Source organism: Neurospora tetraspora (genome assembly GCF_033439725.1).
Source record: "Neurospora tetraspora strain CBS 560.94 chromosome Unknown B0H65scaffold_3, whole genome shotgun sequence".
NCBI lineage: Eukaryota > Fungi > Ascomycota > Sordariomycetes > Sordariales > Sordariaceae > Neurospora > Neurospora tetraspora.
In genome coordinates, this window is record NW_026944385.1 from 1,196,145 (window position 1) to 1,221,386 (window position 25,242).

General features: G+C 52.1%; 9 protein-coding genes across 9 annotated transcripts; 7 read left to right on the forward strand and 2 right to left on the reverse strand.

Moving 5' to 3' along the window:
* Positions 1-1,293: 1,293 nt before the first annotated feature.
* On the reverse strand, positions 1,294-2,674 carry B0H65DRAFT_570708 (uncharacterized protein; the record flags this gene model as incomplete). Its single annotated transcript, XM_062830461.1, has 2 exons — positions 1,294-1,559; positions 1,651-2,674. The coding sequence occupies 2 exons, from the start codon at positions 2,672-2,674 to the stop codon at positions 1,294-1,296; spliced, it is 1,290 nt and encodes a 429-aa protein (XP_062682730.1).
* Positions 2,675-5,328: 2,654 nt separating this feature from the next.
* On the reverse strand, positions 5,329-6,236 carry B0H65DRAFT_422660 (uncharacterized protein; the record flags this gene model as incomplete). Its single annotated transcript, XM_062824413.1, has 4 exons — positions 5,329-5,390; positions 5,472-5,714; positions 5,806-5,874; positions 5,939-6,236. The coding sequence occupies 4 exons, from the start codon at positions 6,234-6,236 to the stop codon at positions 5,329-5,331; spliced, it is 672 nt and encodes a 223-aa protein (XP_062682731.1).
* Positions 6,237-7,169: 933 nt separating this feature from the next.
* On the forward strand, positions 7,170-8,090 carry B0H65DRAFT_507691 (uncharacterized protein; the record flags this gene model as incomplete). The annotated part of the gene is made up of 4 exons (XM_062828160.1): positions 7,170-7,498; positions 7,590-7,657; positions 7,725-7,958; positions 8,026-8,090. The coding sequence occupies 4 exons, from the start codon at positions 7,170-7,172 to the stop codon at positions 8,088-8,090; spliced, it is 696 nt and encodes a 231-aa protein (XP_062682732.1).
* Positions 8,091-12,408: 4,318 nt separating this feature from the next.
* B0H65DRAFT_570711 (uncharacterized protein) lies at positions 12,409-13,483 on the forward strand (the record flags this gene model as incomplete). The annotated part of the gene is made up of 4 exons (XM_062830462.1): positions 12,409-12,676; positions 12,778-12,794; positions 12,855-13,101; positions 13,188-13,483. 4 exons carry the CDS (start codon positions 12,409-12,411, stop codon positions 13,481-13,483), a joined length of 828 nt encoding a protein of 275 aa, XP_062682733.1.
* Positions 13,484-14,157: 674 nt separating this feature from the next.
* B0H65DRAFT_423605 (uncharacterized protein) lies at positions 14,158-16,493 on the forward strand (the record flags this gene model as incomplete). Its single annotated transcript, XM_062824470.1, has 9 exons — positions 14,158-14,233; positions 14,306-14,407; positions 14,533-14,806; positions 15,147-15,227; positions 15,304-15,405; positions 15,482-15,585; positions 15,664-15,732; positions 15,796-16,078; positions 16,208-16,493. Coding segments are annotated over 9 exons (1,377 nt in total), but the record flags the coding sequence as incomplete, so codon positions are not given.
* A 2,620-nt stretch (positions 16,494-19,113) lies between these two features.
* On the forward strand, positions 19,114-19,754 carry B0H65DRAFT_441259 (uncharacterized protein; the record flags this gene model as incomplete). Its single annotated transcript, XM_062825515.1, has 3 exons — positions 19,114-19,363; positions 19,443-19,637; positions 19,696-19,754. 3 exons carry the CDS (start codon positions 19,114-19,116, stop codon positions 19,752-19,754), a joined length of 504 nt encoding a protein of 167 aa, XP_062682735.1.
* Positions 19,755-20,261: 507 nt separating this feature from the next.
* On the forward strand, positions 20,262-22,490 carry B0H65DRAFT_587580 (uncharacterized protein; the record flags this gene model as incomplete). The annotated part of the gene is made up of 5 exons (XM_062830982.1): positions 20,262-20,466; positions 20,532-20,726; positions 21,298-21,543; positions 21,637-21,837; positions 21,906-22,490. The coding sequence occupies 5 exons, from the start codon at positions 20,262-20,264 to the stop codon at positions 22,013-22,015; spliced, it is 957 nt and encodes a 318-aa protein (XP_062682736.1). The 3' UTR covers positions 22,016-22,490.
* Positions 22,491-22,672: 182 nt separating this feature from the next.
* Positions 22,673-23,970, forward strand: B0H65DRAFT_490887 (uncharacterized protein). Its single transcript, XM_062827739.1, has 2 exons — positions 22,673-23,344; positions 23,495-23,970. Exons 1-2 carry the CDS (start codon positions 23,025-23,027, stop codon positions 23,937-23,939), a joined length of 765 nt encoding a protein of 254 aa, XP_062682737.1. The 5' UTR covers positions 22,673-23,024; the 3' UTR covers positions 23,940-23,970.
* Positions 23,971-25,242, forward strand: B0H65DRAFT_521830 (S-adenosyl-L-methionine-dependent methyltransferase; the record flags this gene model as incomplete). Its single annotated transcript, XM_062828763.1, has 2 exons — positions 23,971-24,756; positions 24,811-25,242. Exons 1-2 carry the CDS (start codon positions 24,346-24,348, stop codon positions 25,240-25,242), a joined length of 843 nt encoding a protein of 280 aa, XP_062682738.1. The 5' UTR covers positions 23,971-24,345.

Genomic DNA, 25,242 nt, shown 5'->3' on the forward strand with positions numbered 1-25,242 from the left:
GCCCTTGCTCTGGTCGTAACCATGGCTGCGATTGATGTATAGGGGCCCGGACAACCATCGAGAGAAGAGGAACAAAATCAGAGAGAACTCAGAGAACAAAATCAGAGAGAACAAAATCAGAGAGGACAAGGAGGGCAAGTAAAATATCCAGTAGCGGCAGCAGCAGAGTGGCTTTCGGTCCACCCTTGGCGGATCGACTGGACCACCAGCAACATTCCGCTCTACTCTTCTCCATCGATTATCCAAGACCTCTCATAACACCTCAGCTGCAATGACCGCTCAACCTCAACACCAACAGAGCAAGTCCCTCGGGCCCTGTCGGAAACTTGGAGCCATTTCAAGAACGCGAGAAGCAGAGCTCACCAGGTAATCCAAGGTCATCTATGTCGTCGTTCGGAATGGGACCGGTACTCCCAAAGTATCAACATCAACCCAAGGCTCAATACGAATTCCTGTCGAAAAATGAACCTGCGAATCCAGTTGATTGCTTGGCCGGGAACGTCTTCGAATTTGACTTCGAATACAGGCATAAGAACCTTGGGGATGTCGCAGTCCTCATCCCAATGATCAAACTGACGATGTCTCACTCGGTGTAAAATTCTGAGGAAATGGTGATCCGGCGACTCCCTCAACATCTCGTCGTCGAGCTCAGAGTCGGCTGACATGCTGATGGAGGGGTCGTTAGGGTTGGGTCTGGCATCAGGTTTGCGAGGCATGATGATGTAGAGCGTGAGGGGGTTAAGTCGAGAGTTTGAAGCGGAGCCGAATGCTGGGTGCCGTTTGCGAGAGCTTTTATTGTGGATGAAGTTGAGAGAGAGAGAAAGGAGTTGAGGAGGGGGGAAGTGGAGGGCAGAATTTGCAAGATGCTACAGGCAAGGCGTCTAAAAGAGATGACGGAGCAGCTGGCTCAGTCACAGCGCCGACAGGCTGAACTAAACGACCAGGTGCACGGAGTCAAAAGGTGGTGCGTGGAGCAAAGAGGGATGGTGCGATGAGTTAAGTTTCTTCGTTTAAAGACGTTATATTTTCTGGTACTGACCTAGGACCATATCTGGTAGACATTGGCATTTCTTCTCACGAGGTTTATGCTGTACATGACGAGTGGACGGGCAAGATGGAAGGCAATGGCTGTTGTACATTCTACCGTATCTACCCCTATCGTACAAAACTATTTCCATCGGCCACGAAGCGTTCTGTTCCTATTGTTGGTAAAGAGTGTTAGCACGGCTCCTCAACCCAGTGGAGCGGATGGACAGCAGCTGGGAATACGTTACATGGTTACAAATGCGAGACTTACTTAACAAGCTCCTTAAGAAAGACTTGTTGTAGTCTGAGCTTCAACACCTCCGACGCCAGCTCAAAGCGGTCGGCGCAATTCTTCCCCTGGAGCTCATTGATCCTGTCTAGGATATCAAAGCTCAGCGTGAATGCTGCCTTCTTCACCGCTTGTGCCGTCTCATTCTCGTGGGCATTAGCCAAGAATCTGCGAGCCTCGGCCGATACCTCTTCCGGGGTCGGTGACAGCAGCCGCTCCAAGCTCTCGGCGAACAAGCGGTTGACTTAGATGAGAGAAATTAGTGGGAGTTCCAAAGTGGATCAAGGGCAGCATGAATGAGGCAGGGGAGATATCTGAAGGGAATGGGAACTTACTGATCTCGGCGACTGGGACCAATTGAGCGGCAACCGCGATACGCGCGCTGCGCCGATCTTTGTCGCCACTGGGCACCGCGACTTGCTCTGGAACGTCTTCGCTGGTGACAGGCTCTGACAGCTTGGGGGCTACGTCCTCCTCGGCCTGACACGCAGTGGCTCTACCAGTAGCCGGAACGGCGATCGGAGCAGATTCCGGAGCGGGTGCTGGAGCATATGCCGGAGCGGTTGCCGGAGCGGTTGCCGGAGCATATGTCGGAGCGGTAGCCGGAGCGTATGCCGGAGCGGTAGCCGGAGCGTATGCCGGAGCGGCTGCTGGAGCATATTCCGGAGCGGTTGCTGGAGCATATGCTAGAGCGTTGGCGGCAATGGTGGGAAGATTGGCCGGAATACTGGCGGCTTGAACACTGGCGAGTGGGAAGAAGCGCGCACTGCCCCGTCGAGTAGCAGGCTCGACGTTCTTCTGGGTTTCCTTAACAACCGTGGGGACCGAGACTAGCTGCGGGATGTTTTCGTCGTCGACAGGCTCAAACAGTGCCGGGTCTAACATTTCCATGTCTCCATGTTCCTCGTCTTCAAAGGCCATGGCGATAACAGTAGGCAAAGCGGCGGCGGTAGCAGTCGCCGGGGCAGTGGCCGGAGCAGATGCTGGAGCGGTGATGATCTCAGGGTCCGTGGTGGTGTCGGGGGTGGCAGCGTTGGTTGCAGCCCTGGCGGCAGCCCTAGTGACCCTCCTGGTAATGGGCGTGGTGATAGCTCTTGTGGTAGCTCTCGTAGCAGGTCTGGCGGAAGCGTTGGGGGTTGCGCTGTTGGTAGCGTTGGTGGGCATATGGGCCGGAATGTCGGCCGGAACACTGTCATCTTGTGTGATCTCGCCAGTCTCACGGCGGCGCTCCAGCTCCTTTTGACGCTCCAGCTTCTTAAGCCTGCGACGCTCTTCGCGACGCTGGCGCCGGTGGAGGAGCTGGCTCCAGTCCGTGATCTCCTCTCCGATACGCTCTTTGACATACTTGACACGGGCCATTTTGATTGCTTGTGATTGTTGTTTGCGCGTGGGCAGTTTGATGGTTGTTGCGTGATTGAAGATCGGCTATCTTGCTGTGCGATGTTGGGAAATCTTTTGGGGTTAGGTGGAAGTTCTTGGTGGTGGGATTTAAGGTAGTGAGGGAGGGGAGATGGGGATGGGACGGGACGAACCTGTCCGCCTAGCCTTCGAGTGGATGTCAATTCGAGCGACCAACCCCCGGGCCGGCAACACTCGTAGACCCTGTCAGGTGGGAGAACCTTGGGGCGTCCTACGTGCACTTTCGAGTCGAAATCCCCTTCACTGGAGGTACCCGCAGACCCTTTGGAAAAGAGATGACTGATGTCAAGACTGACGATGACCAAAGTCTTCATTAGAACTTTGCCGTCATCATATTAGGTGACTCTGTACCAGGCAGTGGCTCAACTGTTACATGTACTCACAGAGTCGATTATCCATCGCTGGTGCAAGCGCTGTCTCTTTTTATGATTGCTGCGGTTTGAAGCCCAGTGCAATCTCGTTGCGTGTTCAATAAAAACATGTATAGACATCAATATCAAGACAATGGTTTGCAGTGAGATGCCACAAACACTATCCGTGTGGCAGCCATCCGTGTTTCCAACGACAGAGTTATCACAACAGATGTAAATACAGAGGAGGACCATGCCACTAAGCATGGCCATAGTTTCGTGGTTAATTCATGGGGCTTAACCAATTTCGGTTCGTCCATGCATAGAAATATGCGCGACTCATAGAACTCCTCTCTGGCCTTCTCGCTAGAGATTGCTCAAACCGTCACTGCGTCGAAGCTTGGGACTAAGCAAATCATCATCCGAACTGACCTCCCTGCTTCCCTTCCTCCATTTCGTCTCTGAATGCATTGCGCAGGCTCCATCACAGCCGCTTGCCTCTGACTCGGTTGCTGGGACGTCTGTACATCCGCTTGGAGTACTTTCTGGCCAATTTGCGGGAGTGATGGTCTGCTGTCTGTGTCCATTCTGTCAACTGCAGTGGTTGAGGTTAATTGATGGTACGGAAACGGCCAGAAGAGAGGTAGAAAAGTGGAAAGCGGTCTGGGACTTGAAAGTGATTGTGAGACATACCTCGCTCAGGGATAGGGACCGTCTGCGTCGCGGCATACACGCGCATAGGGCGCCAAGCGGTGACTGGCCGTAGCACGAATTCGTTCATGACCGGCTAGCGTGGCTCCGTGTATTTGTCGTTGTTGGCAATGGTTCGTGGAACACTGACCTCAGCGACGGCAGACGCGGCGGGAGTGATTGGAATTTGGAATGGCTTCGGGCTTGGTAACCGGGCCGTTGGCTGGACTGGTGCCCGGAGTGCTGGAGGACCCGGAAACACTACCGGTCTTTACGCCCTCGCTGGGCCGCTGGCTCTTCTCTTCCGGCTGAGGGTGATGAGGTATGTACATGGTGATACCGGGCGGTAGTGGGCGGTGTAACCGTTTGCGAGACGGGAGTTCAGTTCGGGGCATGTGAACTGGAGGCGTGCGGTGAGGGAGGTGATTTCGCATCGTGTGCCGTGCATGCCAGCTGCTGCAGAGACGGATCCTGACTCCGACGCGGCTTGACGTACTTGACGCGAGCCATATCTGCTGTTGACGATTGTTATTCTGCGCCGATGTTTGCGCGAAGTGTGTTTGTTACTGCGTGATGAAGAAGGGGAAGGACACGCTGTGTGCTGTTGCAAACTTTGCTTGGGTCAGCTAGATGTTGGGGTTGGTGGTCTTTAAGGAGGCAGAAATAATTGGGACGGGGACAGACGAAGACTGGCATCAAGTGAGGGTCGATTCGCGGGCAAACCAGGACGGGACGATAACCACCCCTTCCGTGCCGGCAACTCTTACACACCGTTGACAGTCAGAGCACGGCCTTGCATGTGCCATTTGGGCAAATCTTCTCTGGCGTAGGGCAGGTAGAATGAAGAGGAGTCAATGAAGGCCAAGATTGAGGATATTGTTGATGAGTGAAGTCTTCATTGTATCTGTTGATTCGCCACGTTGGTGGAAAGTCTTCTGGGTACCAAAGCTGTCATTCCTTACATGTTGATGTTTCCGAGACTTCACGGGCTAAAAGGATTGCTCCAATCTTCACAAACGGTTAAGAAACGTGATATGGAAAATCATAGTGCGAGACAGGTCTTTTGATACATGTACACTTGTAGATGTTGCAGGATGAGCTGTCCATCATATATGGAACACATATCCTGGAAGCTTTAACACTTCCCAGCCTGGTAAAGAAGCCAACTGGTCATCCGCGCAACCATGTGAGCAGTCCACACTGCTTTCAACTGACTCCTAGAGTCACTTGTGGTAGCGAGTGACCACTCCATCTGACTCCGCACCATACATCATCTTCCTTCTCACCAGCTTAAATATCCCGCTCGCCTCCCGCCAGAAGACTTCTTCTTTCCATGTCAGGCCTGACACCGTCCCCTTGTCAACATGATTCGTCCACCCATTTTTTATCATACAAGAATCCCAGGCGCAAGTATATGTCGCTTATGGACGATGACTTCATCAAGGGCCGAAAGAAAGGAAGACAACGGTCGTTTCGTACAGCATGTAAGACCGGCCTCGGTCGACAGGTAGAGGGTTCTAATCGTAGATCGAGACGTTGCCGCGGTCGAAGTGGCTACAGTCCTTTGTGCATCCAAAGGTCAGCTTTGCCAGTTCGAACAAATCCCCAGGCAACTTCTAAAGGCAAACATCGTCAGCTTCACTTCCTGCTACCAACTTCTCTTGCAGTCCTCGGAAGGGTGGGCATGGGAAACATACCGGCACGCAGAGCCCGCATGGCCTTGACGAATTGTGTTTTGGCCTTCAGCATCTCGTAGGCCTTATAACTCGGTGTCGTCCGCTCCAGGATTGGTTCAAAATGGCGGAACAGTACAGTGGCTGCGAATCGAATCAACGAAGCAGGGTATGTACTGCACACGTCCACGAAGTAGTACGTGGCTACGGTTGCTATATCCTCTTCGTTCGGAATCTCGCCGTGGTTTTTGGCGATCAGATTTTCCACTGTTGGTACGGACATATCAGAGAATGTCGTTAGCAATGAGAGACTCCGTGGGAACACTCCAGAGGAGAGGCCAGCTGGAGAGGAACGTACAGATATCTTCGATCGGGATGAATTGCATTGCATCCCGTACGTGAGAAGGGGGCAAGCGGATAATTACCCCTATGGTAGGCGTGGTGTCAGTAGGGGATCCCCGAGGGTTCTAAAACTTGTAGGGGCGCAACACTGCCTGTCTTGCGGAAACTCGGGCGGCTCATACCCTTCTGCTTTTTGGTATGCGCACTCCTTGAGAGCGCGGTTTCCATCGTCGATTTGGACGTGGCCATGGCTGGATCGGAGGATGCCTCAGCGATGGTGTCGCTCTGGTGCTGCCTCTGCCGCGCGCTGCTCTGAAGCTGCTGGATGCGCTCGCTCTTCTGAAGCTGCTTGAGCCGCTTGCTGGGACGAGCAAGTCTCGAAGAGACACGGAGGTGAGTTCGGCGTTGCACGCTGGACGTTTTAGTCTTCTTCGGTGAAATTGCCATTGTGGATAGTTAATGTCGTTCTAGCTCGTCGTTTTGTTGTTGCTGAGATTCAGTCTTGTCAACGAGGGACTGAACGCTTCTAAAGTGATGAGGGGATCTCGAGAGGTGGTCTTGACAAGTTGAAGGATAAGGGACGGGAAGCGAGGGGTAATAGACTACCAGGTCGCGGGCCTGAGGCGGGGTGGCGGAAAAGTTAGTGAAGTGGAAGGCAGGAAGGAACGACCGGCTCCAGTCTGGTGACCCCGGGACCTTCCTTCACCCAAACTTCACTTGCGTCACCGCTCCCCGTACACTGGATTCTGCCTCAATACGCGCTGAGAGCTGAACGCGTCTGTAACATGCTTGTAATTTTCAGGTTCATCTGAAGAAAGGGAAATGCGGGGATGACCGCCAGCGGAAGGCCACTGAGGGGGTTCAAGTTCATCAACTCAAACACAGCTCGGCCACTCCAAGTAGAAGCCAAGGACCAGCCAGCTTGAACCAGGCCATTTGACTTGTGGTAAGAATGAATATATACGGCTGGTAACTGAAGCCAGCAGACTGCAAAGAAGCAGAGATCCGACAGAGAACCTCAGGGGCCCTGCCCGCCTGGGTAGTTCGGTCACGGCCTTTTTCATCCGGTCCCCTTATATAGACGTGAATGTATCCTCCCCCCTCTTGTTCCGCCTGTCACGTGTATACTGGTTAGCATCTGATCCAGCAATTCACCTGGCAACATATCCAACGGAGCTTGAAGGTTTTGATACCTTCCGCTGGCAGTGAAGGGTTCCTACCTGTGGATTCTGTGGTATTTATAGCCGCCCCTCAAATCTTTTTCCATTTTTTCCACAAAACACTGCAACCAACAAGCAACCTCTCGCACACCACAACATACCTGGCTTGCACTAATAACTTTCCAAACACAATCCATCACCACATCAACATATCGCAACCATGGACAATACAAGCGACAAGCAACACAATCTCCCTGAGGACCGCATTCTCCCGCGCGGTATGGGAACCGCCGGCAGCATCCCTCCCCCCGCTGTCGCCGCCGAGAACACAGGCACCGAACAGCCCAATGTGCCTGAGGGCCGCCGATTGACGCGCGGTATGAAGGCCGCCGGCGGGGTCATCCCTCCCGTTGCCGCTTCAGTGAAGCGGCAAGCCAGGACCCGGAAGAAGCCCACAATGATCAAGAAAGAGGAGCCCAGTGACGAGGACGACAAGTCATCTCAGGGTTCCTCTCAGGGTGCGGCTTATTCCAAGAAACCCAAGGGTGAGTGTTCCAATGGGCAATTCAATAAGCAAGCTTGCATCGCTCCTTGCAAGCTTTCTCTGCCTCCAGCGGCTAACACACATCCTCGTCTGTAGACCTTCGCCTGGCCCCAGTGATCCTTGGTCACTCAACCACAAGGGCGTCCCAGACATGGACAAGCTTGGTAAGTGTACCCTTTAACTTCCCTTTGGGTACTTTTATATCTAGCGCCTGCTAACACTTAACGGCAGTCCGTTATCTCAGTCGCGATTACACCAAGACGCCGGACGATTCCGACCTGGCGGAAGCCGCCCACAAGTACAAGTGGCGCGGCATCGGCCCGGGAAAGCGCACACTCTGGGAGCTGAGGGGCATCACCCTCAGCGAGAAGGCCCAGGCACGCAAGGAGGCCAGGGAGACTCCTCAGGACGAGACTGCACAGATCAAGCTCCGTCTGTGTGAAGCTGTATTCTCCCACGTTGTCGGTAAGTGCTCTCTGTTGGGAAATCCGTTGGAAATTCGAACAGCATGTAGGCTAACGAGAAGTATTAGGCGAGTGGGAGGCTGAGAGGTATAGCAAGTGGAGGGAGGGCCGCGACAAGGTCAGGACGAACTAGGGGAATTTAGAAAGTTTGACAGCTTATCTAGCCCTTGATGTAACTTTGAAAACCTATGATGCACAGATGAAGTGATCCCGCTTTGTAAACATGTTCTTACTTCTTTCGCTTTCGATTGCTATGAGTGTGAGTACTGAGTAGTGCGACAAGTCTCCTACTTGAGTGTGTAGTTCGGATCTCACTTCGCCCAATACGCACATGCCCCGACTTGACCAAATCCCGTTGACTCCTACCTGGCAGAGGCCAGAGGAGGGTCGAACATGTGACAAGTTGCGCGCCATCAAGCACCACACTCTGTTCCATCTGAGAATGATTACCCTGGCGGTAGAGTCACCAAGAAGCAAAATGTTTGAGTTTGAGCAACGTTAGTCTAGAAATGAAGGGAAATTGCGTAAGTCCGGTTTTCTGCCGGCGGAGGTGACTCTTGAGCGTATGGAAAGTGATGTGTGGAGGAATGACTCTCACCGAAAGCTTCATCTAACCCGTGGACTAGAGGATCAAAACGCTTGTGCTGGATGTTCTGAGAACGGAACTTACTGCCTGCATCACGATGGAGGACCAAAGCGAAACAGCTGGCCGTAGCCCCATGGTAACGCGGTCCATGATGGCCACTGCCAACCAATCCAGTACCGTTATTGCCGCCCGGGAGAAAGTGAGAATTGCAAGGAAGACCAAGAAAACTAAGGGGCATACATCTGATGAGGCCGGTGTTCAAAAGAAGTTGACTAGAGAGGCGAACCATGACACTCCCGCGAGCGGCAGAAGTAGGTTTCCGTGATGGATTGGTCTCCCACCCCGTCGCCCAACTGCGCCCTGCTAACCCTTCCTAGAGGTATCATTGACAGTCCCTCCGGTCAAGCGGACTTGTTCGTATATGAACCGTCGCGAAACTCCTCAAGACCTCCTTATCAAGATAGGTAAGTTGGATTTCTTACAACCCAAACATAAACGACGAAGGAACCACTGACTGCATCCGTCTTCAGGTACAGAAGCCACCAACAATTACACCCAGGTGCCAGATTCAGCCGACTTAGCAGAGGCTGTCCACCGATTCATGCGGCGAGCGACCAAGCATTACTCGCTTGAGGACCTGCGGACAACTCTCATGTGGGAGCTGTGTTCTGCCCACAACGCATTGGAGGATTCCTTTTCTCAAATTCGGGACAGGGAGTGGCACTTGATCAGGTTGCAGTGGATGAACATGGTTAATCAACACATCGGGAGTAAGTTCAGGTTGTGTTCGTTCCCGGCTGTACCACGGTAGGGAAACCCAGTTTTGGTGGCTGTAAGGTGCAGTCTTACAGCTGCACTTTTTGTGTTCGGCTGGATTTCAGTAAAAATATGCAAGTCGCTGCATTACCCCAAATCCATGCAAGGCATGCATCTGACCAATCAGAGGCCCAGATTCCTTACTGAAATGGCCGGATTTTTAACATTTTTAATAGTCCCAGACCCCATGTACAAGACTTTAAAAACCAACATCTTCAGGGCACCACAGTGCTTAACCCCCTATAAATATAGGTGGTCGCCGTAGCAAAAGACAATTGATGAAGCTATTCCCAATTGAAATCTACCATCTGAGCTCCACTGTGCGAATCACAGTATATATACTATACCCTTTACAGCCTACCTTAACGTTGCAGGAGTGCAGCTGCGGGTTATGTACGGTAATGCAAGGTCTCTTTACCGTGGTACAGCCCTGAACGAACACAACCTCACCTTTTCTTCCCGTTGCATAAGGCAGCATGATATTCGGCGAGAACTGGACTGCAGGCTAAAAGCATAACACAGGGGAGAAGCGAAAAGAGATGTTTTATAGAGAACCCCGCGAGAGGATAACCAGGAGAAAGTAGTGGACTACAGATCTTGGACCTGAGGGGCGCTGGAGGAATCAGGAAAGCGGCGGTTAAGGTGAGGGCTGTGTGGGTCGCCAGTGGCTTTGTAAATGCAGGGTAGGTGATAGATTTGGCTTTGCAAAAGGAACCAAGACCAATCTCGGCCGCACTCGGCGCTGGGGGCAGTTGATGTTGCTTGCAAAACGACAAAGACATGAAAAAAGGCAATGCGTTGAACAGAAATCCATGGAGGAACAAATAAATCAAGTGCAGAATAGTAAGCTAGGCATATGTTGGTGTGATTATTTTCCTAAATTGGAACTCTCGTTCTGCTGGTGGTTGATGATTCCACAGTGCTTGCCAAGCCCGCACACAGAAAAATGCTCCACTTGTAGGCCCCACATCGGTTCACGAAGAGTTCGGATGAAGTCAGAAAGAACGCCAAGACGGCCCCACCCGGAAGGTCCAGAGTCTCCACAAGACCGGCGAGGTGGAGAATGTGCCGCCGGAGCTCAGGCGAGTCGTGCACCACAAAAGCTCACGGCAAACAATCTGAGATGCTGATCGAACGGATTGAAGATGTAGTTCTGATTTGGTGCTTGTTATTCACTCGGTGACGGTGGCTGGTTCGGCAATTTGAAGGTTTGGCAGTGATACACATCACAGGAAAGTTTTGGGAGAAGTATTTTCTAGCGAGCTGGATTGGGCAGGGTTTGGAAGCGAAACAGAAGAAGTTGAGGCGAGTGGGAGAGCTTGGAACATTTGAAAAGAAATGATTCCTCGCAGTTTCCTACCGTGGGCGCTGCCTGCCGGGACACAGACCGGAATCAATCAGCTTCTGCATGCAACAAGCGCCGGTGACGCCTGCCGTTAGTGGTTCGAGAAGGTGCGGCCGTACACATCGTCCCAACATGCGAGCCCGCAAGGTGCTCAAGCAGGAATTCCCCCGCACGGTCACCTGCCCTCTCGGCCCTTGTTGCTCTTGCCAGAAAGCCAGAAACATCATGACACTCCTCCCCAAGCCCGGAACGCTGATGCCAAGTGGAATCGCTCAATGAAGACACTCATCACGCAATCTCCGATTGACTGTCATTCTCCTTGGTTCTTGCTAGTTCCATTTTACGCCTACTTACTGAGCTGGCAACAGCGCCCCGGGTGATGCTGCAGGTAGTTTGCCGTTGTCCACACACGACTCCCAAAAAAGTTTCCGAGGTGTTCAGACCTCATTGCTTGCAATTGAACCCATGATGGTTTGACTGGTTTTTTCAGATTTCAGTAAGCCTGTCCGGTGTCCCTTCTTATGTTCAACGTCTGGTGACTTTTCATCAGCATCTTCTCCTAAATATCCCGGACATTGGATCACGGCCCCCGACCACTGGAGAGGCTGTCCCCATCAACCCACGCCGAACACCTGTTGACTGCCAACCAAGCCCGAACGATATCAAATTCCCAACCATGACGACCGACCATGGAGCAGCATAGGATCCGATTCATCTCCACGTCTCGACATTGTTACAAGACCACCATCGTTCAAGCGGAAATCTTTGGCCACTACGGAGCACATACAAGGCCAGCAATGATGTCAATCTACCATCCAAAAGGCAACCAGAACGGAACAAACCTCTCTCGAACACTTGGCCTTTTGCAAACAGATTCTTCCCAAACTGTCGGCTAAGGGAGGGGAAAGTAACCTTGTGAGCCCAACGGTCCGCATGACGTGGACATGTCGCTGCTTGGAGTGATAGTGACCGAGGTGGATGGTGGAGGTAGGTCAATGTCCATGGCACAGTCACGCCGAGTACTCTTACTCACAGGTACTGAAAACATGAGCTTACACTTTTTGGTTCAACAGCAATACCACCCATACAATGCCAATGAGCTACAATCACAGAGAGCTACTGACAAGTCTGCCGGTAACCAGACCTGCTTCAGTATATGCCTCCAACGGACGAAGGAGAGCGACGAGATTGGAAGGGCGAGGGGTGAAGAGAGGTAGCGACAACCCCGTCAAGGCTTTCAAGACTCGAGACCGGATTCCGGCCCACCATAACATCGCCTGCCAAGATCACACGAGGGTCCGAAGCAGTACTGGTCTGTTCGGCGGCACATGAAATGGGAAGACCGAGACGGAGGAGAAACGCGGTCCAGCAACCAAATAAAGTCAAGGGGCTCCCGCAATCCCAAGCTTCTCGAAGAAGAACCTGTTTGGAAGGAAGTAGATGTTGATTCACTTGGTGCTTGATCATTACAAGCCAGTGAAGCCACACGGGTGTTGTTCATCCACTCATTAGTCCACGTCACCACCAATCTCTACGACACAACCAATCCTTACGTCATCACAGGTCGCTGGTCACCCAAAACATAATGTCTACATAATCCATCAGAATTTATCATCAGTAGGCGTCGCAGTATGGCCAAACGGAAAAAGAAAGGACCAGAACAGCGCACCTCAGCGGGAAAGACAAGTCACTTTGAACAACAAAATGCGTCAAAAACAGGACATCAAGAAATGGTATGCGCTTCAATCATCCAGCTTTCCTTCTCATCAGTCAGATCGCGCATTTAGTCCGACTAGGGCCGACCAAACTCCGCCCAAGAGAACTTCGAACTCTGTTGCTGGGAAGTTAACGCCTCAGGCCAGCCAGACGAGCACCAGCTCAGAGGATCCAGAGGAGTCAGAGGAGTCAGAGGAGTCAGGGGAGTCAGAAGAATCAGAGGAGTCAGAGGGAACTCTAAGAAGAAGCGGCAAAAGTTCACCGGAGGAGAGCACAGAGATGGAAGGCCAAGCAACAACAATATTTGACATCGACAAATTGGGTAAGTGACTTCCTCAATACTACCTAGCCATCTAGCCTCGATAAAACCTGCGGTTTGGTCTGGGCTTCCTTCACCTGGTGATAATCCATGCTAAACTCTGTTTTACTACCAGATTGATGCGGCGACGGGGGACGGTCAAAGAATACCCGACAACAACGCCATTGCCGATGCCGCCCGCTACGCTATTCGTCAAGCTAAACGGTCGATAAACACTTCCCCAATCCCCATGATGAAGGCTATTGCCAAGGAAGCCCGCGCTCAACTCTCTTACGCAAACGAAATGCGGAAATTGGGCCTGCGAGGTCCAGATTGGACATCCAAGAGAGAGATTCTTGAGGAAATCATTTATTTGGCGGATAGTACGTTCGCTCACCGGGTTGGCTTGGCATGGACCATTACCCCAAGTTCCCATGGATTGGTGATATCGAGCTAACTCTGTGCACAGGTGAGGTACAGGGCCTCATGTATGAGAACCTGCGGAGGCGCACGAATCCCGATGGGCCAGAAGGCTTCTTGTTTGTTCCGGTTCCAGGCCGACCAGGGTGGATGCGTTCGAACTTCGGATCAAGTATCCCTAGGACCTCTGGTGGCTCCAGTCGTGGTGTCCAGAAGAAAGCTGCGGATGGACAGGCAGAGACCGCATCGGCAACCGCTGCTCCGGCACCCAGTGTAGCCGGGTCATCGTCGCGGAGATCTGGACCACCGCCGAATGTGGAAGTGATTGAGATCGAAGACGACTAGGCCGGCAAAGCTCCCGGATTGACGACACAATCGTTAGGGAAATATAATTCTTGCGTTTGTCTTTCTTGTGCAATCCACTTGTTCTCTTGGCAAAGTTTGGACATACCCTTCAAGCCTTTCTTGCTTTCTATTTGATCTTACGTCGCGTGTCACCCATCTCTTTGCTGGAAACATTTGCTGTTGTCGCTGAGAAAAGTGCCTTATGTGTATCCAAGTGGTTACAGACGGGCTTGATTGTCCTCTCTCCCGGCTTGTTGATACTACCACGGATTGAATGCTTTGTTCAATTTTCTACGTTTCTTGCTTGCAGTTTCTATTTGTCGCTTTGTCAGAGCCATATGTCCAGCTTGCCTCTACTTGTCTCTTAGACCCATGGGATTTTCTTGGCAGACAAGTGTTTGAGAGGAATAGCCTGAGACGTTTGGTGTACAAAAAGCATGCATGAGCGGCTGAGTCTTGTCACTCACACGTTCTTAATCATAAGATTGATATAAGGACTTATCTGCCTATCGCTCACCACATAGTCCAAGATCACCTTTCAATCTTGTATTGACAACAGAATAGTACCCGTCTCTTCACGAGCTGTATTTCCTTTCTGTCACAACACACCATCATTCAAGTATCATTGGCACATTTGTTTTCAGACAAGACATAACCACAAGGAGGCAACGGAGAGGTTAGAGACCAGCAGCCATACGAAAACCGTCCAGCCCCAACCGTCTCAACCGGCCTCCTCAAGCCAAAATTCCAGTGAGTGCGTTCATCTCCATGACGCTTCTATCTACCTGTATACTCTCCCGCCTCAACCTACCGGCTCTTGAGATTCTGATATCTCTCTAGTTTCAAGCACCGCCGAACATCCGCGCCCTCTCCCTGACTTGGAAATGGCGACCAACTTCATTGAAATCGACAAAATCAGCAAGTGTACATCTGCCCAGAATGTCCTTTCTTCAACCTTCAAAACATCCAGCCCAGTTGCCAAACTTCCAGCTGTATCTACCCCTAGAACACCAATACTGATAGCCCATCCCACTTCAACGTTCTAACAGCCCGCGAATTAACGTCAAACTACACCATCACACCCACCGACGACCAAATCATGTACAAAGCACGCGCCACAGTCGATCGAATTCTAATACTCCATCCGGCGCGCCAAGATAGAGGTGAAATTATTAAGGCTATCGAAACGCTTTATAATCACTTTCATTGGATGTGGATTGTTGGCGAGGAGAAGGATGCGAACCTGGAGTTGAGGGTGAAGTTGCTTCATAGGATGAGGGTTGTCATGCATGGTGAGTTTATGTCGGGGATCGACTCTGGAATGTCGCTGACTGATGCCAATCATGACGTGTACAGAGGACAATCTTGAGGATGGATTGCCTTCTTTGGAATGTTAAGGTAGGCCTCTTCTTTTCTCGTTTTGTGCGTTTGGCATATCTCTCTCAACGTACATTCATCCTCTCTTCCCCCTTTGCCCGTTCCCGCCCCCCTTGCTTCTCTCTTCCAATACCCCTACGAAACTGAAACTCTCGTTCCGCATGCCTGGTTCCAGGTTCTTCTGCAAATATCCGTACAAACCCATTGATTTGCGGGTAGGGACTTCAAGATTTGAACTCCAGGTTTTGGTTGCCAAGACAGTCAAGTCTCCTGCTGAATCTTTCAGTTTTATCGATAGACAGAGTGGTGTCGAGTCCTTCAGCGCGACGGCGACGTGCACGGTACACTCTAGATGGGACGGAATGCCGTTTTACCCTTCACGTGCTGCCTAGGAGTCACATTTTTCACTTCACTGGACTTCGGGTGTATGAACACTGACGAAGATGTCCAGTCACTCCGCAAGCCTTCATCAACCGCCCCTCTCAAGAGTTACATAAAGGGCGCCTCTGGATTCCAGTCCTCAACTATTTCCTCTTCTTTATCGCGTCTTTGGCATCAACTCATGATCAAACATCATCACCCATAACAAATTCCTGGTCATAGTCTTTTCGACATGCCCAGGTTACTTACATCCAACCCAGATGAGGTGTCTACCCCTCGTGAGGCATCCGGCCCCGGAACATCTCGCTCCACCGTGCCCGCATCAACCAGCAACACCAGAGCGAGTAAGTCTTCCTGAGCTCCCAGTGCATTAACGCCCACCAGGCAATGAGCGGCCGCTAACATCTCCGTACTACTCATAGCAGCTGTTTCCGCGCCCCGCCATACCCTACTTCCGATGGCATTCAGGATCATTCCGATCAATCGGATCAGTATGTCACACCCAACCACCTCCTCCCACCCGACACTGACTTTTCCTCCTCACCGTTTGGTAGCCCGCGAAATCACCCAAAACAGCACCGTCATCCCCATCCGCCCACAGATTGCACTCAAGGCCCGCGAAGTCATCCAGAAGGCCTTGATGGATGGAACTCAGGTTGAGACAATCGAGATGGCTCTCACTAAGCTGCTTTCAAACTTTAATTACCTCTGGGGTTGGGGTCGTTATAAGGACAAGTGGGTGGGGGTTACCGTTGGGTTGCTTAATGAGATGATGGCTGTCTTGAAGGGTATGCGACTTCCTTTGCCCCTGCCGGTCGCTAGTATTGGTGGTCGTAAGTACCTCTAGGCTGACGTTTTGGTGTAGAGGATCGGTTGGAGGATGGTGTTTCGAACCTTTCAGCTACGTAGTAGTAGGTTATTTCAGCTTTCTCCTGCTAGGCCCATTGCTTGGGTCTCTTCGTCTAGTTTGAGCCCCGTCTTTACTTGCCTTTGGTCCCTTCAGCGTTTCTATGACTTTCTCGAAAAGGGGTTCTTATATCCAGATGTTGTTGTTCTCTTCCGTCTTCGATGTACATGCACTGCCAATGTGTTACAGGGGATCATGCGCTGTATTATAGCGGGCTTCTCTTCGAATTGTCGGGATGTTCCCTGCTCTTCCCATACCCCTGTCCGTCAATCGGGACCTCGCACTCTCCACTCGCACTCTCCACCGGCACTTGGTGACATCCTACAGCGCTTATGCCCGCTATAACCCAAAAGTTTACAGCGCTCAGCATTCGGGTAGGGCATGCACGACGCAGGGGGTTCCCGGTTCAGGGGCCAAGTCAACAGACCAAAACATGAAGGAACGAACGCATTTCGAGATGGTGAACCACGACAAATTATTCACCTTTTTTTCGACTCGAATGCATCTTTTGATTTGCATTAACTTCTTCTGGTTGCCTGTTAGTGTTCTATGCGTAAGAACTGACAATTGATCCCACCGTGGTGCCACCATCGAGGAGTGTCCGAGTGAATGCCCGCGGGACAGCAATAGTATGGGGCCGGCTTGGTTGGCGGTCCTAATGCAGGGGCTCGGGAGAAGAAAACAACAGCAAGGGAAAATAAGGAAACAGATATATAAACTCTGCTCGTATGGAACTCCAACGAGTGGTACTCAGGGCACTCGTCAACCGAAGTCAATGTTCTCTATATTGTAGGTCACCGACCCTGAACGCCATCACTCGCCGGTTGGTGTTACGCCTTTTCACATGAACCTGGCGATGGCTTCAAACGCGTGCGAACCTGAACCAATGAACGAGAAAGGAAACCTTGCCCATAACCCTTCACTCTATGTCCCGCAGCAACCTGTGAGAACTTGACGGCAAACCTGAAGTGATTCGGTTACATTACAGGCGTTCTTTCTCTTTCGCCGGTCTTGATTTTGCTCTTCCTTTCCACCAAGATTCCGGCTGTCTTCACCAGGATATACCGACGATCCTTCGCCAAACATTTGATCACCACCTTCAAGGAGGCTTCGCGTACATTACCTTGAAGACCTGTCGCAACCATGCTGACCAGGGCCGAGGCTAGGCGTATGGAACGCCTAGAATTGGACGCGATTGATGCGCTTGCGTCGCTCTGGGCGGCAGCCCATCCAGTCGCTACCCTGGATGCTTCTACCAGCGTTGTGGCTGCGCGTCTACCAAGGCTTCAGCCCGCCCCTGATGTCCCTCGGAAGGAAAAAACTGGCACTGACGCCACCATCCGTAGAGGTAGGCTTCCTACTCGCTGCACCTTCTAGCGCATTGGAAGAGCCGACTAAAAAATGTCCTAGACAAGCCCATCCTGCCTATGACCACCGGTCCAAATAAGGCAACCAAGATGGCCAGCTTCACTAGACGTGACCTCCGCAAAGCTGCACTAAAGCTCATCAACAAAGCAAAGAGAGATGGCCCTCTCAATGCTCTCTACGACTTAAAGCACGGAGTTGACCGTGCTCTTCGGGACCTCAATGACCCGAAGAGGCCTAGGATGGTTTGCAAATGTCGCCTCGAGTTGGAGATTTCTGTGCTAAAAGAAATAAAGAAGGAGCTTGTTGGTATGCTATTCAAGTCCCCGTCCCTTGATGGCAATGATTTGAATATGAACTGACCGCAGTTCGCCCACAGTGCGTGTGCCGAAGCCCAAGCTCAAGCCTTGGAGCGTGAACGGCATCACCAAGGTCATATACCTTCCTAGTAGTTGAATGGCCGACCTCAGCATCGTACTGTTATCCAAGAGCGTTGAGTCCGAGCCCTGTGCCTGAGTAGTCATATGTAACTACCTCGGCTGGGACTTGGTGTTACGATCCAATAAGGGATCACTTATGTAAGCAGCTAGGTAGACCAATCAGGGCCGCGCCGGGCGCCGGCGCCGTGAGTAAACGGCGCCGCGGCCACGGCGCAGCGGCGCACACTGAAGGACCAGTATATAAAGAAGGCCTTCCCAGGCCTTCTGTCTACTGAGCTCTTCAGCAAGCAATAGCTTTCACAATCGACCAGTACCTTTTGGCTACTACTACCGTTGATCATATTCCCAGCGATATACTCCTGTGCTTGTAACGGTTCGTCACACTTGGGCGCCAATGGGCTGTCCTTGACCCTTGCCGGAGGACGTCTTGTATGTACCTCCCTCCAACCGCAAGGTCGTTGCACAGTTCCATTCTAACGGTGCTGTTTACTACTAGATACCACGACACAAGATGCTTTATGGAAGAGATGGGGTTTTATAGAGACCCGAAGCTTGTTCTTCAAACCTGGAAGCCATAGGGACATGGATACACGGTCACGGATCTTTGCCTCATATCCCTCTTACTTTGGCCAGAGATATAGGACGTCTTGCAGTGGCTTCAAATCATCTTCCTTCTTCTGTTTCAGAAACGGATAGTTGATTGGGATGGGTAATAGAATAGATTGAGATAGCTTTCTTACTATGGGAACCTTCTGCACTAGAGATAGCCAGCTCTTTTTAGCAGTAACAATTCTAGGTGCAAAATGTATAGGTGCCCATCCTACGTCATATCAAGTCTTGTGTTTGGTAGGAGCCGGTAAACATCTGTCATTTTTGAGCGAACAGTGAACCGAAACTGAAAGTATGAGCATGGACGTAATTGTGGGTACAGTCCGGCCGTGTTCAAACTGGAAGTCACGGACGGACACCGGTCTCGTTTGAAATAGATTTCACTCCAGATTCACAAATGTTTTACTCGTACTTTCCTCATCCATTCTCAAACTCAACTACTTCCTACAAACAACCACATCAACACACCTTAGCTCCTTCTACAACTTTCACAGCAGTCAAAAGTCACACAAAAACAATCGCCTTGTGTCCTGATCTTTACCGCCATCACCATGTTGACCAGGTCCCAGTCACGCGGCAAGCAGCAAGAGGCGACCGAGGCATGGGAGATTTTGGAGGCAAGCACAATTTTGATGTCCATGGCATCAAGTGTCATCGACGAGGGGCATCAACCCGTTGACAAACTTCCATCTCCCAACATTGCCGTCTTCGCACCTGCCCAGGGACAAGCAGGAAGAAGCCCGCTGATCAAGCGCCGGCGCGATCACCTTCGCGTCAAGCTGGCAGCATCACTTTCGGCCGGTAAGCCAGTCCAGTGACCAGTCTCATTTTGATACCCCGCGTTTTTGGATCAGTATTGACTAACCATGTGCATTTCCAGATCAACTCGTATTCATACGCGAGGTGGCAACGGACCTCATCAGGGAGTCCAGAAACGCGAGCGACTTGCTCGAACTTAAGAGAGAGGCGATCACCCATGGTAGCGCCCTTGACATGTGCTGTCCCAAGATTTTCGAGGATGAGTTCACGGTGAAAAAGATGATCCTCTCTTTTGAGGTTGTCGACCTGGTGGACGGTAGGTCTACACCAAATTCCTGTTATAAGGGCCATTAGCTGACCATCATCTCGTGCAGAGGAGCTTCGCGCGCTGGGATTGTCTCGTTTCTGCGGGTACCTCTGGATTTTTACCTAGTTAGGTCCCGTCTACATAGCTTGACTCATAGCAGTCCAATTCTTTGCGTCATCACCCTCTTACTCGTACCTGGCCAGAGAAATAGGACGTCTGCCAGTAGCTTTAGCAAGTCCTCTCCCTTCTTCTGTCTTGGAAGCGGATGGTGGACTGGTTCGGAGTATAGAATAAATTTAGCGAACTTTTTTTTAGCATTGACACCAGTTTCAGACGTATCTTGATACCTCCCTCTGATACCTAAGGTATATACTACCGTAGTATTCCTGGTGCACACTCCGTTTGCTTTTTCGAATTCCGCTCCTTCCACGTCCGCACAAGTTCAGACCCCACTACTGCCTCTCACCACAGCGACTTCCAGCAGTCGAGCACTTCCGTCTACCCACTTTACGTGATTTTTTTCTCCTGTACACTCAAACCTCACACAAACTTTGATCGGTCTTTCCCGTCAACAATCACATCATCATCATATCAACGCGCTCACAATAACGTAACAAAAAGCAGAACATAAAGATGGCCAACGAGCAGGAGATCCTGGAGGCAAGCTCCATCCTCACGTCCATGGCATCTTCGGCCGTTCATAGACTACAAACACCCGTCGACGATACCACGTCTCCCAACATTGCGGCGCCCGTACCTCCTCAAACTCGAAGCATAACCACGCTCTGGCATCCGCGCGGTCGCCTACCATTCCAATTTGCCAAAGCTCTTTCCGCTGGTAAGTTGCCTCTATGCCCTGATTTAGTGCTTCATTGTTCCGACTCACTAACCTGTCACTTCCAGATCAACTCAACTTCATAAATCAGGTGGCAACAGAGCTGATCGGTGAAGCTAGAAGCCTGAGCGACCTGCATGAGCTGAGGGTTGATGCCATTACCAGCTGGGGCGCATATGAGAGCTGTGCTCCGGAGATTTTTAAGGATGAGGTTGTCGTGAAGAAGATGATTTTGTGCTATGAAGTCATCGAGCAGGTGGACGGTACGTTCTGCTCCAGATGAAGATTCGTCTTTGAAGTTCCATTAGCTGACCGTCATGTCGCACAGCCAAGCCTCGCGACTTGAACTTGGTCTGCTTCCTTGGTGGTTCGACCAGCCAACCTGGAACTTCGAACTTGTGTCACTCGTAAGGCTGGTGTTCAAGGATCGCGACTCCTTCATCAATCACGGCCTACCTACCTCTACACACATGTACATGCCACGAAGCAGGAAGTTTCAGCAATAAAAATCTCGGTTTACCATTCATCCTTGACCCCCTCTGTCTGGAATAGCATTATCCCATCTCTATGAGTCCCAGATACGTGAATGTGACTCGCCTTCTGTAGAGGTAGGCATGAGCAAACGGCTACGTCCAAGTGAAGGGTGATGGTAGGTTGGTTGAGTTTTCAGGTTCGTGAGGTTTCCGCACCAACAAACCTGTAGGGTTCACATACAGGTTGCGAACATTCACCCGTACGCAGTCGGTTCAAAGCTTGGCTTTACTTCTAGAGGTATTTACCACACACCTTGCCTGAACCGAGGAGACAGGACCTGACTCTGCCACCACACCACAGACGACCTGGACCACGTCGACAGGGAGCAACACGAAGCAACCCTGATGCCAAACGTCCCAGCTCACGACAAGCCCGAAACCGACAAAACGCCTTCTCCAATAAACGTTATGGCACCAAATGTCACGACCCGCGCCCAAAGGCGCCGGAGAAAAGAGGCCAAGAGGGCGGCCAAGAGGGCGGCCCAGGAGCTGAGGGAAGCTCGCCGTCAATACGACGTCGAGAACCCCGGTGAGATCAGGAAACGTGGTAAGTGAGGCAACCAGGTGTATTCCTTCTACAGATAACTCCATGAGACCATCAAGATGTCCTTTCATTCACTGACCAAGGGCCATGCTTTAGTGTCGATCAAGAAGCATCGCGAAATCGCCTCACGAACAGTCCAAAAGGCAGCCGAGGACGGGGAGGAAGCCCTCCGCGTTCTCCAGCGACAGATTTGGATCCAGAGGCAATGGTACGGCTTGTCTACCTACACCTTTCCACTGCGCTATGAACATCACTGCCGCTTGCTGTATCTGAACGAGCACCTGGCGCAGATTGAGGGTAAGTACAGTGTCTCCTGGTACCAAACTTGAAAGAACGACAAACTAACTATTCTGGGTCTCTTCCAGCCAAGTTGTCCATGTACGAAGAGGAAGTCAACTTGAAGCCTAGGCGCTCCGAGCGCCTTCGCCAGCAGGGCCTCCGAGCCATCGTCAAGTTGGGCAGGCGCTCGAAGTAATGGACAAAACCGCAACGAAGGATGAAGATCCAGGTCATCTTAAATGTTTGCCAGCAAAGATCGCACTGAGGAGATCCAAACATATGGGCTATTTGAAGCCTATGCCGAGCTAGCATGCCCACCGCCTCCTGTTCCCTGACGATGCGCGGCACATTGTCAAGGTAAGCGATCGTTATCTTCCTTCTTTGGTGGTAAAGGAATGTGAACTAACCCCAAGTTGAGCCAGAACACGTCCTGCGCGAGCTTTCGAGCCGAGGCGCTCTCAGCAACAGAATGAAAAGCGCCCGTGGATCGTCATGGTCGTTGAACTGGCCCAGTGCTCGTAGAATTAGTGAAAGACTGAAGGACGAATCGAATCCCACACTGTCCTCCAATTCCATTGCCCTTCCATTGTTCCATGCCGACCATTGTGAAAATCATGCCATCCAAGTGACGTCCATTGTCTGCCCACCCTCACACCGCCACCGAATCTTCCGTCCATGCGAACGTCACCTCGAGTCCAGTCCTCGACAGATCTCCCCGAAGCCATGTCCAGTCGCATCAAAGCGGCTAAATGATGCTCCTCGGCCTTCTAGGCCCCCCTACCGCACTAAAACACCAGCAATTCTCATCTCGGCTATATGGGTACTGCAACCCCTCCGAAATGCAACGAAAATCCAGGGTGCAAGCCCTTGACGATGCGTCGATGTCACCCTCCGGGGCTCCGGGCTCCGCCTTGGCGCTCGTCTATCTCCTAGCTTCTTTTCGATGGTCTGATAGATCCAGGATTGGTGTTTCGGAAGATTCTACTTTGGAAGGTGCCAAGAACTGGGGAACTGGGAAAAAGCAATATGGGAGGTTGATCGGAGGCTCAAAGGCCGGTTAAACACCAGGGGGACGTGGATCCTGAGTTCGAGTACAAGAAGCTCGCCTCGTCCTGCTTTTGAGTTCTCTGAGCTTTTGGTCCGCATCCTCTGCTTCCTCCCATCCGGCACGGACCAAACCCTCACCAGCTCACCAGCTCACCACCATGCTCGCCGAAACCTTCATCTCCGCGGCCCTCCTCGCCACCACGGCCCTCGCCGCCCCGGCGCCCAACCCTATCCATCTCATGACCCGCGCTCCCAACCCGGGTATCGTCATTACCAAGTGCGCCCAGCCCGGCATGCTCGCTCTCGCCTACGATGACGGTCCGTACCAGTACACCTCCAGGCTGGTCGACATCCTCGACGCCGCTGGTGCCAAGGCCACCTTCTTCTGGACCGGCACTCTGTACGGATGCATCTACAACCAGGCCGCGGCCGTGAAGAAGGCGTTTGCTAGTGGTCATCAGCTTGCTTCGCATACTTGGTATGTTGTTGTTGTCCTGGCCGGGGCTGTTTACCGAGCCCCTGACCCCTGCATGGGCTTGTGACACTACCATGCTCAAGTCAAAACACTCCCTCGCATCATCCTCGAACCACCCCAAAAGACCATAGACATACTAACAGAAACCAACAGGACCCACTCCCACATGTCCTCCATGTCCGCCTCCCAAATCACCACCGAAATGACCAAAGTCGAAACCGCCTTCGCCAACCTCATCGGCAAAAAGCCGCTCTACATGCGTCCCCCTTACCTCGAAACCGGCGGGCAAGTCCTTCCCGTCCTGAAATCGATGAACTACAAGGTGATCACGGACGACATCGACACCGGTGACTGGAACAACCAGACGCCGGCGCAGTCGGAGGCCAAGTTCACTCAGGCCGGGGCCGGAGGCAATGGTCATATCCCCCTGATGCATGAGGTGTATTCGACGACGGTGAATACGTTGACGCCGTGGTTGATTAATTGGGCGAAGCAGAATGGTTTGAGACTAGTTACGGTGGCGGAGTGTTTGGGGGATAAGGGGGGGGAGTATCAGAGTGCGAGTTTTCCGGTGCAGCCGGGGCCGTTTTCGTGCTAGGTGGGCGGTTGGAGTAAGTTGAGGGCTGGGGCAGGAGGAACGAAGGGTATAAGGGGTTCAATGGGGACGGAAAATGGGGAGTCTTGATGTTTCTATCTGGCTACACTAGGCAGAGTAAGGTATCGTACAAAAGAGATCGGTCTCAAAGCCGGAGTTGAAGTCTGCAGTGCGACTCGCAGCGGTAATCCTCCAAGGTGCCTGCCTTCATGCGGGCAGAGTCAAAGGTGTGGTAGCACTGCTGCTGCCGTCCAGTTATCGTGGATGTTCCCCGCCCTCGGCTGGAGCCTATCGTACATGTACAGGTATAAGAACAGATCCAATGCTCATCGAGCCCAGTCGCCAGTCCTCTTCACATCTCAGCTCCCCCGTCCCTGTCTTCATCATCACCGGGCCAAATTAACCCAATATGTCGTCCAATCAGCAACCGCCTTCAACCTCACCAGCGCAGCAAGTCGAAGAACCAACCTCCAACCCCACCCCCCTCTCCAACAACACCCTCTTCACAACCCTCTGTCCCTCCTACGAACTCGCCTTCGCCAACATCCCCGCCCGCGACTCCTCCCTCTCCTGGCTTCTCGCCCAACTCGCCTACCACGACACCTTCCCCCCTCACCCTCGCCCCTGGATCCACGACGCTTTGCCTCCCCACCTCCAGCGTAAACGCATCCTGGACATCGGCAGCGGCACCGGCCGCCCTGTCTGCTCCGCACTGGCTGAAGCGGGCCATTCAGTGCTGGGGATTGATCTGTGTCCTACCATGGTCGAGTTCGCGAAGGGGAACGTCGCTTCGTTGTATCCCGATGGAAGGGCGGAGTTCGTGGAGGTGGATGTTAGAGAGTTCGAGCCGGAGAGGGATGATCCGTTCTTTAAGGCGCAGGCAAAAGTCATGGGGGCTAGAGGTGTGAATCGGGAGGAGGGAGATCCGGAGGGGTATCATGCCGTGACGCCGTATTTCTCGTTGCTGGCTGGGTTTGAGACGCGAAGGGAGATAAGAGAGGTGATTAGGAAGGTGTACCATTGGTTTAGAGAGGGCGGGCTGTTTGTGTTCGCTACGGTGCCGATGGATGTCGAGGGGGAGGTGATTGAGTGGTTGGGAAAGCCGGTGACGGTGTCGAGTTTGAGTCGAAGCCAGGTGTTGGAGGTGGTTAGGGAGGTCGGGTTCGAGGTTGAGTGGGAGATGACGAGGAAGTTTGCGCCGAAGGCGGTGGAGGCGGGGATCTTGAAGCCGGAGGAGGCGGAGAAGGCCTGGGAAGAGGAGCATTTGTTTGTTTATGCGGTTAAGACGTGGTATCCGGAGGAGTAG